The 13,189-nt window shown below is 37.9% G+C and overlaps 1 protein-coding gene across 3 annotated transcripts in view; it reads right to left on the bottom strand.

The window, feature by feature from the left end:
* CCDC191 (coiled-coil domain containing 191) overlaps window positions 1-13,189 on the bottom strand; it is an 88,653-nt gene that overhangs the window by 38,579 nt on the left and 36,885 nt on the right. For all 3 annotated transcript variants that reach the window (XM_015445351.3, XM_045385459.2, XM_045385460.2), the window contains 3 exons: window positions 7,787-8,036; window positions 2,653-3,104; window positions 1,778-1,890 (listed from right to left, as the gene is read on the bottom strand). In XM_015445351.3, coding sequence (XP_015300837.3) covers window positions 1,778-1,890; window positions 2,653-3,104; window positions 7,787-8,036 — 815 coding nt within the window. The remainder of the gene's footprint in view (window positions 1-1,777; window positions 1,891-2,652; window positions 3,105-7,786; window positions 8,037-13,189) is intronic.

Raw genomic sequence — 13,189 nt, 5'->3', positions numbered from 1 at the left:
ATAATTTGATTATATATTTGATGAATGCAGGAAACTTTAATTACACCTAACAAGTACTTTGAGAGTAGAATCATTCCTCAAATCCTATTGAATCTGCTAATTTTTCTTAAGTCACTGTACATATGTCGGTATATATAAGAACAACAACAAACAAACTAAAGTTTGGGGTCACGATGAAGATATTTCAGTCTAGTTTTAAGGCCTGGATATACAGATGGGCAGGAAATGGAATTGTACCAGGCATTTGGAGAACTGGCATATGAACGAATTTGAGTGTCAGAATCCTGTTCTTGACAGTCTATTAAATATCGATCCAAAAGAAACAAATGTGCAAGATGGTCTGATAATATGACTCTGTAATCAGTTGGGGCTTTCATAGGAAGAAGGGCATGGATGGGAGGAGTATCAAGTTCTGCTCACCTAAGCCAGCCAATAGTTACTTTCAGTTCCTTGTGCCATATTACAGAGAAAAGAATTTAAGTCCAAGTTTTAAGAATTAATAAACAAAAAACTCACCAGGCTATTTCTTACAGATATTAAGTGTCTGCTTTGCTGAAGAAGAATGGTAGTGCCACAGATGGCGAGAGTGAAATTGTCTCTCAGAAGGCAGAAATAGACTAGGGGATTAAAGTAAGAGACCCCTAAGAAGCAGAGTCTCTGGTAATATGCCCTTTGCCCATCTTTTCTAGATCTAATCATTAAAAGACTACTTGAAAGTAGACTGGGCTTCTAAAATAGCTAACTCCTTGATCAAACAATAATTTAAAAAAAAAATCACACTTAACTGGGCATTTCCTGACCAAGCTTAACGACAGGCAACGCCAGCATAAATTGCTGTCCTGGCAGATAGTTAATGCAAAGACTGCCAATTTCTTCATTAATAGGAACTGACTGCAGGCACAGTATCTTCATTTGCAATTACTTCTTGTTAAACCAGCAATCTTGTCACAGGTAAAGCATCAAATTTACAAACCACAATATAATTGTCAAAGTGCCAACCACCACATGCAAACATATGTACAGTGAAGGACTAAGTATATAGTAAAAACAATTAGCAGATTCACTAGGTGGGTTCTGAAGAATGCTTCTATTCACATAGTTTAGTTTAAATAAGGGTTTCTGGCCAGGTGCAGTGGTTCATGCCTATAATCCCAACACTTAGGGAGGTTGAGGTGGGAGGACTGCTTGAGGCCAGGAGTTTGAGACCAGTCTGGGTAACACAGGAAGACCCTACCTGTACCAAATAAATAAATGTTTCTATGTGCATCAAAAATGTTATCAAATGAAGATATCTGGTTTGTAGGTTTCATTACTAAAATCCTATCAATAAGTTACAACATTGTAAAATGATATAATAACTTAGCTTGGATTACTGTAAACTGATCAATATTTGAACATTAACGAAATACGATGACAGGTGACCTTTACCAGTGTTTGTCCTTGGCAGCAACTCAGAGCTTTCTCATTTGTATAATTATCCCTTTTTTTTTCACAATCCAAATCTCAAATTACAGAAAAATGACACACCTTTCAGCTATGTTTTTTCTGTGTGTGTGTTGGTTGGGAATGCCAAAAACGTTGGCAAAAGGGGCAGTAAAAAAGTACTGGGGCTCTCTGGTGTACTCCACTCCTCACATGTCTACCGTTCTGAGATTTTTGATGTCAGGTTCTGTCAAGTCTCAAAACCTCAAGAGTCATCAGAATTCAGTACCAGTGTACACATTCTACTCTAGGAGAGGAGATTACAACCACCAAGGCACCACCGAGACAGCCTTGCCTTTTAGTATGGGATGTGGTGTCATCAATTGCTTTGGCTTCCTTTTGCGTCCAGAAAGACAATTTCGGGAGTCACTTCTACTGCCTTCAGTCCCAGGGGAAGCAACAGGTGAACTAGGGGAAAAATAAAGGAAAAGAATTTAGATTACTAACCAGTTTCCTTCAAAGTCCTTTGACCTGAGAAGCTCAAAGCCTTTTACAGACCTTAATGAATCCCTATTCTCTGAGATAACTACATATCATATCCACGCCATAAATGTGTGTAATGAGATACGGAAAGGTTGCGTGATCAGCATGAGTCTACACAGTGAGTCAGGTACTCTGACTCCCATCCTAATGCTTCAAATCCATAAGTATCACCACATCTTATCCTACCATTTACCACATGCAATGAGTATGTCTCAAGCACAACTGAAACCATCTTAAATGGCTTTTCAGAAATTTGGGCTCTTATTTGAGGTTCAAAGATGTTTTGTTTTATCCCTAACAACTACAAATTTAAGCTAGGAAATAAGCCAGCCCAGGGGCTGCTCCACATGGACCTGATGTTGTCTGACTTGGCTTCTCAGCACTTAACATAGCTAGAAACCCAGAAATAGAGCAAGAAAGCATTTTTCTGTTTAACTGGCATAGTAACAGAGATCCTCAAAAGCAGCCACGACCCAAACGCTAACTGTGTAACCGGATCCTTACAGGCATCCTTGACTATCTATGCCTGTCATATGCTAGTCGCAACATAGGCTTCTTTGCTTTGAGAGCACAAAATCAAAGAAAAGGAAAGATCATAGAACTCAGAAGCAGGACAAAGAAGCTCAGGAGCCCCAAGTGAAAAACTCCTTAAAATGAGTCCAGAGAGTTCTGATAGAACAGACATACTTCACAAGCATCTGGCAGGTTCTTGGTTCCTCTTCTCTGGGCTTTGACAGCAGGTGGCTCTGTGTGTCTGTGACTGCTGAGGCATGCTCTGCTGCCCACTGAGCCTCTGCCAGACGCTGGTTTTTCTTCAGCTCGAGAATTATTTTCTGCTGTTCCTGAAGTTTCTTCTTTTGCTTCTCAATCAGCTGCTGCTGGAAGACATGGCGGCTGTGGAAATGACCCAAGCAAAGCGGTTCTGCTTTCTGGCTGGTGGTTCTGAGCGTCTCGTTGCTGCCAGGCAGTTGAGGGGGTTCAACACCCAGGGTCTGGTGCTGCTTATTGCCAGGTGCACTCAAAGGGACATTCTGAAGGGAACCCTGCAAGTTGCCTGTTGTTCTTCCTAGGGGAGGACTGAGCATACAATCACTGCTTCCCAAGGGAGGCTTTTCCCACAAAGGGGGCACAGCAGTCACCTGAGAGAGAGAAACATGTTATTACTCAACTATTTAAAGGACTGTGCTGATGAAATTCAACATTCATGAGGTCAGTATTGTTTTGTTTAATGGCACAACTGCCATGTATTGCAGGTAAAGGTGGTCTGTGCTCCTGGCCTGGCTACCTCAGAGGCCACCACTCTTAAAACATGCATTGTTGCTCACCATGAAAACTGGGAGAGTGGCTGGCTATGGTGGCTCACACCTATAATCCCAGTGTGTTGGGAGCCCAAGGTGGCAGATCACTTGAGGTCAGGAGATTGAGACCAGCCTGGCCAACATAGTGAAACCCTGTCTCTATTAAAAACACAAAAATTAGCCGAGCATGATGGTACGCACCTGTAATCCCAGCTAGGCTTCCAGGAGGCTGAGGCAGGAAAATCACTTGAACCCAGGAAGTGGAGGTTGCAATGGGCCACAATCGTGCTGCTGCACTACAGCCTGGGCAACAGAGTGAGACTCTGTCTCAAAAAAAAAGAAAACTGGGAGAGTGGCTACAGCTGTATGAACCACTGCCATGGGCCAGGACATTCGCAATAACAAAAATGTTCTCTTATAAATTTCTATTTTGGACAGTTCATTTGTGAATTAGGCAAGGTTACTCCAGATAAATATATATACATATATATATACACACACACACACATATATATATAAAAAACAGGAATTTAATATGCATAAATTGACTCTGAATTTTAGTGGAAATTTGAAGATGTTCTGGCAAAGGATATATTCTTTCTCAAGAACGTTTGAAAACCAAAGAATATCTTTACAAATTAATAATATATCTCTGTTCTTTCAATGCCTCTCCTGACACTAGTAAATTAATCATATGCCATAGTACAGGATATTTATTTATTTCAGCATCAAGGTCCCGTCAAAGCCTAGCTAACCGTCTCCAGTTATTCCTGAACTATCTATGGGTGGGAAATATTTGAAAGCTCAGGATTGCTGGGCAAATATCTGCATTACATAAGAAAATGTTACCTAATAATATTTTGTATTAGCATATGACTAGTTCTCAAAGCTTTATTACATAAATCCCATCTAATAAACTGAGGTACCATACTCAATTACAAGTTCTATACAGAGGGGAAGGAAACAAGAACTTTTATTCAGAAACAGTTATCTTGGCCAAAATTATGGCATGTTAAAATGTCTCTACTAGAATGGTTTGATTCCATGGTCTAAGATCTAAGTTTTTGATTCTGCCATCTGCAATGGCTTAAAGAGAAAAATGCTATGAGCTATCTAATATCAGAAGCTTCTTGTTCTAACAGGATGCCATCCTTAGGGACTCAAAAATATTTTTCATGATTATAGAAATGCTTTCCATAGACTCAACTGAAATGAAGGATGTGGTATATGGAAACTCTGACATGTTAAACACTTTTAAAAGTAACCTTTTATTTCAGAAATGTCAGTGAACACTTATTAATGAGAATACCTGCTTAAGTAATTTAGTATCAAGCAGGGTATATGTTTTAGGTTCTTTTAAACTTGGTGGTAATGACACCTTATTAACCCAGCAAGACTGTGTCAAAGCCCTCAGTAAAGCGACAGGGTTTCTTTTGGATCATGGTAACTTTTTAACATGAAAATAAAGAATATGAAGGAAAAGCTTAGTGGTACAGATTGCACTCTATAATAGAGCAGGAGTGAATGGTCTGACTTAATTAGAGAAAATCACCTATTAGCTAACTGATAATTTTGGAAAAATTCAAGGTACAGTTTATGTGTTTTTAGTACATGAGTTCCTATGATTGTATAATTAATGAGCATCTAACTAAAGATTTTATATATTCATTTGTTCATGTTTTGCTGTACACTCTGGAAAAAGATTAGTTTACTTAGTCTCTACAGGGTTTATTGTAGCCCTCTATTTTCATTTGCTCCATTTTTAACGATATTATCCTTTCTTGATAAAGTCTTTTGCTCTTGATTTCAGAGATTTGGAGGCTTTTTTTACTTGAGTCTCTCTCTCTCTCTCTCTCTCTCTCTCTCTCTATATATATATATATATATATATAGCAATTTTTCTGTTTTGCACAGGTAAAAATACTTTCTGCTGACTTTTTTTTCTTCATTTCAGAACAGTGGCACTTTGTAAAGTAAAAGGTTCTATACAGATGTTTTTTAAGATAGAAGTCTGTCTTGGGTCTCAATGGAGAAAAAAGTATCTGCCATAAAGGTAGATACATTGCCTAGTGGAAGGGACCAAAATGTTATACATAAGTCCCAACAAGCATCTTCATGATCCTCCCTCTCTGAGAGAATAAGCTTAAATTAAAACCAGCCTGCTTGCCAGCAGTAATCAGGGTAAAAAGCAAGGCTGGGGATCCTCCAGTGCACAATTTAATGTCACATGTCTGAATTAAGTACTTAACAGCATTATGTGGAGGGTGGAGGTGAGGGGGTAGAAGATCTTCTCCACAAGGTTTTCTAAACATGACAAGTGCAATGATAAAAGAAGAAAGCTGACAGGATTGACTTTATAAACACTTAACAACTGTGTATAGTACCAAACACTATAACTAAACCAAAAGACACATAACAAAATGGAAAAAATGTTTGCAATATATAACAATAAAAGCACCAATAATCTTAAAATATAAAGAACTCTTAATAAATAAGATAAAGATATCAAATAGAAAAATGGACAAAGGGCATGAAGAGACAAGTCACTATATATCTGTATCTTTCTACATCCATAGATAGATATATATACAGTTGTGCATTGCTGAATAATGGGGATTTGTTCTGAGAAACAGGTGATTTTGTTGTGTAAACACTGTAGAGTGTACTTATACAAACCAGGATGGTATAGTCTGCTGCACATCTATGCTATATGGTGTAGCCTATTGCCCCTAGTCTACAAACCAGGATAGGATGTTACTGTATGGAATACTGTAGGCAGCTGTAACACATGGTAAGTATTTGCATATCTAAACATAAAAAAGGTAAAGTAAAAACAGTATACAAGATAAAAAATGTACACCTGTATGGGGGCACTTACCATGAACGGTGCTTGCAGGACTGGAAGTTGCTCTGAATGAGTTAATGTGAAGGCCTAGGACATTATTATACACTAGTGCAGACTTCATAGACATTGTATACTTAGGCTACACTAAATTTATTATAATTTTTTTCTTCAGTGATGAGTTAACCCTAGTTTACTGTAACTTTCTATTTTATAAACTTTTAAATTATTAACTTTTTGACTCTTTTTATAAAGTAACAGCTTAAAACACAAACATTGCACAGCTGTACAAAACTATTTTCCTTTTTTATATACTTATTCCATAAGCTTTTTTTTCTGTTTTCAAAGTGGTTGTTTTTTAAAAAAATTTTAAAACACATTTTTGTTAAAAACTAAAATACAAACACACATATTAGCCTAGGACTACACACGGTCAAGATCATCAAGAAGTCACTAGGCAAGAGGAAATTTTCGGCTCCATGATAATCTTATGGGACCACCACTGTGTATGTGGTCAGTCATTAGCCAAAACATTGCTATGTGGTGCACAGTATATTTTCAATAGAAAAATGTTTAACCTTACTAGTAGTCAAAGAAATACAAATGTTGAAGCAATCATAAGATGAAAATAGAACATGCATTCCATTTTTAGGTATTATCCTAAGTAAAGCATTATGGATATGTGTAGATTTAGCTACTACGATGTTCACTGAAGCACTGTTCACAATGGCGGCAAACTGGAAACACCTTAAATTCCAGGAATAGAGGAGCTAAACAGATTCCAGCTTATGGTTCATTACAGAATATCATGTAGCCATTACAAAATGGTGGCACAGAATACTAGTCCTCAGACAGGGGATGTGTACCACGTCCACTTGCAGAACTTAAAAAAACAGAGCTGCCCCACACCTGAAATTCTGTTTTAGTAGATGTGATTCTGAGGTATACTCTCAGTTGAGAACTACTATTGCAGAAGTATATGTAATGACAGAAAATGCTTGTGTTATATTGTGAAAATGCAATTTTTTTTTTTTAGAAAAACAGTAAGTATTAGTATTAAGAAGAAAAAAACATGGCCTTCCTTTTCCTGAATTTTGGCAGACTAGAGTTTCTCAGTGGCCTGACTAAAGAACATTTAAAAGCTAAATAAAATATTAAGAGATAAATTTGCATATGCGTAAAGACTAGATGGCTATACTTTAACATGTTATTAGTGATTATCTATAGATAATAGAATTATAGGATGTTTTGCTGTGTTTTCTATCAAATTGCTACAATTACTACATATGACTTTGCTTATTAGAAAAAGAAAAATTTCAAATTTCCCCTCTTCTAAGTCACAAACTCATTTGGAGAGGAAATGTCTGATGATCAAAAAGAGGAGTTCAAGAGTTATAGACAGTGCGTTATCTGTCTGTTCCTAAAGGAATATTTCACTTAGTTGTTTTAAATGCCCTCTCGATATTACATCCCTACTAACTTCCAACGATGCCAAAGTTTACATATGATTATAAAAAGGAGATTCAATTCAAGGAAATAAACACTGCCTGAAAGGTAGTGCATTGAGGCAGCTCTAATCTTTTGATAGCCTAGACAAGGCAATCTGACGACGACTGACATACCAGCTATAAAAGCACAAACCTCAAATGCAAGTGTTGACTAAGCAGGAAAAACAATGTACCTGTCCATTTCTTACTGGTGGACCCACCACGGCTGTTGCCTCCTCGGGGAGACTGATGCCTGATGACTCACTGGCACTGAGTTTCCCCAGTGATGCTGCCTTCAGCAGTGCATCCATCTTCTTCCTATTTTCCTCTTTTGTGAGAGCCAGCTCTCTCTTCAGGAGCTCGGCGCCACACCAGTGCTGCCATTCTGTAAAGCAGTGTCGGAGAACTTGTTTCCGGTTATGCTCAGCGGCCAGTTGTTGTTTTCTAAGCAACAAAGCACTTCCATTAAAATAAAGAAGCCATTTACAGTTTGTTAATTGATAATATAAACGAAACATAAGTCCAAAAGGGTTCTAGAAATGTTCCATCTTAGCTCTCGCTTAACATTTTGTATTAAGCTAAATGAAATTGCTTTATAAATTCCCCAGTGCAAAGGATCTCCTCATAGAAGGTGTCAGCACTTCAACAGATTACCTTCAAGAAGAAAGAGGAACTGTTCAGTTCTCTCATGTCACAAAGGCATATTAATTTTTTTTTATTACCATAGTTTCTGAAAGCTTTTGGAGGGGAAAGAGCAAAAAGAAGGGGTACATAAGTAATGACTTTTAAAAGATGAATGCATGAGGGAGACAGAGGTTCAGCTATGCATGAAAATTTTAAAAAGACAGGTTTGGGAGAAAGAGAAAGGAACAAAATTGTAACACTTAACAAGTTAAATTGTTAATAATTTAAGTATAAGGCTTACAAAATCAAAGTAAAACTCTGAGGGTTGATCTTGTGAAAGAAGAACTGGCCAGGGAAAGGACTGCTAAAGAGAAGGACTCATTTACCGAACCCTTGAACTGAATATCTATGTCTGCCCCAAGAAGGTACTTGCTAAGCACTAGATGTGTGAAGGGCAAAGGCAAGGCCCCTGGTCTCATGGAACTCATTTATTTTCTACACCTTCCTAAGAAAGAGCTCACTTTGATTCCTGGAAACTTTACAAATATTAGGGAACATGACTAAGGGGAGGTTGGGATGTGGTATTACAGCCAGCCACATTTTCTTCCCAATGGGAATCTCCATTAGGAGATTTGGTGGCAGTCAGTTGAGAATTCAAGCATAGAGGCCTCTGAGATCTATCTATAAGTGAATGGTTATTATCCTGAAGAACTGAGCTGTGAGTGTGGAACTTATTATGTGGTATCAGGAATCAGCTTTGAGGTTCAAAACATAATACTGTTTAGACACACACTGGATTGTATCTTGGAAAGGTGACTCATATAAGTTCTCCATCATACCATTTGCATATCCATTTCTGTTAAACATACATAATGCTTAACTCTCCTCATGGACTCTTCGGGGTCATATCAAGCAAATCATAAAGTTCTTAACTCAGTGAGTCAGGAGACCATTTCTACAGTTCTTAAATGTTTATATGACCTTTAAACCTTTTCTGACTACAACTTACAGTAAGAAAAAATGTCACATTGTGACTCAATATACAAGTTTATATGTGTGTGTGTATAAAAGTTTCACCAAATAATATTTACCCTTACCACAAGAGATATACTCTGATATTTCTAATCTATTCTATATTTCTTTTAAAAATAAGCAACCTTGCTAACAGCATATTTCATTATATTTAATTGTTTCCTTCCAATGCATTGATAGGTACCCAATAAATACTTAGAGATTGACTTACTGATGGTTTTTGTAATAAAAGTATAATATAGGTGGTAATAAACATTTATGTGTGTTTTATGTAAATAAATATCTAAGACTGAATAATCTTGAAATAAAAATTTTAGAAGGAATAACAATAATAAATCAGATAGCAACACAGGTAAGAACAAAGCTCCAAAAATCAGTGTATAAATAGTGAACAAAAAAACTCTGTAACACTTTATTCAAGTGAGTAAAAATCATAAATTTCTATAGGATAGAAGATGTACATTGCTGTGTCTGATTAATGTGAAATTCAATTTCCATCAATCTGCTCTGGAAGGAGGAGTGTGAAATTTACCTGATATATTAATTTCCTGTTTTTACAGCACAAACAGCCAAAAGCAGCACTGGTGTTTTGACTGTCAAGGAGATTATTTGGACACTATGAAAAGGCAAAGAGGAAAACACTTCTGTAAATATAACAAGACTAAAAAAGTAAGAAAACGAGTGGGCTTAAAGCCCACTCTATAATGGTTGTGTGGGGATATGAAAACGAAGTTGGCCAGGTGCAGTGGCTGATGCCTGTAATCGCAGGAATCTGGGAGGCCAAGGTGAGTGGATCACTTGAGCCCAGGAGTTTGAAACTTGGGCCACATAGTGAAACTTCATATCTATAGAAAATACAAAAATTAGCTGGGCGTGGTGGTGAGTGCCTGTAGTCCCAGCTACTTGGGAGGCTGAAGCGGGAGGATCACCTGAGCCTGGGAAGTGGAAGTCGCAGTGAGCTGAGATTGTGCCACTGTACTCCAGCCTGAGCGACAGAGTGAGACCCTGTGTCAAAAAAAAAAAAAAAAAAAAAAGTCAAAAAGAAAAAACAGAAAATGTAGTTATGATATCTGTATTTGTGGTTTGAGGCAGAAAGGCAGAAGCACAGAAGCCAGAGATTCAGGGACAAGGATAGTTCCACTTCTGTTCTCTTGCAGCTCACTTCAGCAGAGTGACAATGCTGCATACAAGCCAATTTCTATACTTTTTAAAAGATGACACTAAAAACATATTTCTAAAAGAAAAAATCACTTAAATTTCTTACACCTTAGTCAGATGCAACTTACTTTGGTATGCTCACCTAAAGAAATGGTTTCAGACATAGGTGCCAGATAATCATAAATGGAAGGGCAGAGTTCCCTTATGAAAAACAGCCTATCACAATTTCCTTGCAATCTGAAATCAGGGAATTTCTAGCCAGAGTATATAAATTGACCATCACAATGATATATAACTGCATGCAGAGAAAGGCAGTCTCTGCTCATCTAAGAATATGAAATACAAAAGGTTTGAGTAGGAATTTAAGTATGAACCTTGCTGCCCAGGATGAACACTCAATGATACCAAGTGACTGGCGCATGTTTGGAACTTACAAGTCAGGAGAAGAATGCTGACTAGATATGGGACACTGGGCCAGAAACTGAGTTTCTATGCCCCAGATTCATCCTCAAAAACAGTGTCAGTAAGCCCTATTATGCTGTCTATCCCACAAGAGTTTTTTTTCTGAGAATCTAATTCAATTTAAAACAACCCTGAAAATATAGAACACAATTCACATGTAAGGTAATACCCACTATCTTAGGACAAGACTACTAGATATCTGAAAAGTGTCTTGAATGTTTTAAAAGCAAATGAAAAATGACACATAATCACAAGCTGGTGATCTGATTGAGTGCTGTAATCTGATGCAGAACATAAAAAAGCAGTGACATGAACAGTTACGTTTGGGATGAGCAGGTTCAGCAGGAGTAGGAATGAATAAGCTCATGCATTCAATAATGTGCCAGGTGCCCCCAGGGACAAAATGGAAGATAAAAACTTTGTTTTAAAAAGTTTTAAAGTTTTAAACTCTGTTTTAAAAAGTTTTAAAGTGAGCCAGGCCATGAAAGCTTTGTCCTCTGCCTGTGTGGTAGAGAGATCAAGGAGCTCTACCAGGTGAAGATACCATGCGGCTTCTGGCTGCTCACCTGCATACCCACGTGAGCAGAAGGAAGGACAATTGAACATGATTAACAGGCACACTCCGTAAATGATTTCCAAAAGAACATTGAAATCCGGAATACTGGAAATGAGAATATCTGATGGCCTGTTTTCAATTCAGCCTCACTTCTCCTCCCCGCCTCCAGGTGAGCCTGGTGGGTTCACCCTGACCTGTTCCTACACAAGCCTGCCTACGTACTAGTTTATTAGTTCTTCTCTAAACTAAAAAATGCCCTTTTCTAGTGAGCCACATTCTGCCTCTTTCAGAAGGTGGGGCTCATGAATTTCTATTTCTAGAAAGCTCCTCAGGGGATTATAATGAAGGATAGCCAAGTGTATGTCACTCCTAAGTATTTATCTTATGGTGTCTTCTGTTGCAATTGTGTTAAATATTTGGGTACAATTTTAACTTCCCCATTTAGATAAAAAAACTAGAAGGCAATAATGTTAAATACTTTTGTTCCCCCATCCTATCCCCAGGACTTAGGAGAGGATCTAGCATACAGTAAGCATCAGTAAAGCTGGTTGACTGAACTAATTTATCCCAATCAAACAGTATGAACGAATGAACGAACAAACAAATGAGATGGTTTGAAGAACGCCAAAGGGCCAGTTTTTCTCACTGGCCTGCCACAGTACCCTCAAATCTCCGTCACTCCCACTTTGGGCACTGTTTCCAGACAGTGCCTGTTAAAATTAAAAAAAAAAAAATATGTCCCGGGAGGGATAACATATCAAGTGAGAATTACAGTAACAAAGAACAAAGGGCTTGAGGGACAAAGGGAAGAGATAAAAGCATGTTCCAGGAAAGGCCCAGGGCACTGGTGCAGGAGAGGGCAGGATTAAAGACTGTGGAAGTTAATACAGAGAAGGGCAGAGATGCGCCCCAGGAAAGAATTGAGAAATCTGGGAAGCGGGGCTCAGGAAGGGCTGGCAGAAGATTTTTTAAAATTTTTATTTTAATTTTTCCATAGTTATTGGGATACATACTTACATGAGTAAGTTTTTTGGTAGTGATTTGTGAGATTTTGGTGCAGATGTTGAAAACAAACCCTGTTTCTTCCCAGTTTTGTCTGGGGCTAGCTGTAAATGCAGACAGAAAGTGGGAGAGGAGGAATGGAAGATCTGGAACCAACTTTCAAAAGTGAACATGCTAAGGAAATTGAATATACAGTATAAATTTCAATACCACCATCTCAAGGGTCTAATTTAGTGTGTGTACTAGAATTTTCTTGTATTACTAAGTGAATCCTCAGGGTTTGGAAAATTTGTTCATGTTGAAGCTGCATCACAATATTGTAAGGAAATTTTATAACATCATTACCACAACTTATTTTAAAATAATAAAGATGAACAAAAATAGAGTAACCACAATTCCCATTAGGAAAAGCAAGACACATTTTTAGAAGAAAAAAGTGGATGAATCCTTGGATTGCAAGTGAGACCCAGCACACGCTCCAAAAGGAAAGATGGTTGCTAAATTACAAATATGAAAAAGAGAGGGATTTGTGGTTGCTTCAGAGAGAAAGTGGGAAGAACAGAAAGAAAAGGGGGGAAAGAAAAAAGCCCACAAGTCTAGGCCCATCGTGGCAGACAGGCCAGTGAGCGGAAATCTAGGTGGCAAACACACACGTCAGTGAGGGAACTAGAGGATGAGGACACAACTGACATTTAAATAATGAACATAATGAGTAATTTCAATGTCCAGGTGAGTGAACCACAGAATCACCTGTGTTTGGTCA

The sequence above is a fragment of the Macaca fascicularis genome, chromosome 2 (genome assembly GCF_037993035.2).
Source record: "Macaca fascicularis isolate 582-1 chromosome 2, T2T-MFA8v1.1".
In the NCBI taxonomy this organism is placed as follows: Eukaryota; Metazoa; Chordata; class Mammalia; order Primates; family Cercopithecidae; genus Macaca; species Macaca fascicularis.
Note: the sequence above shows the minus strand (reverse complement) of the source record. Positions and strands in the feature narration are given on the sequence as shown.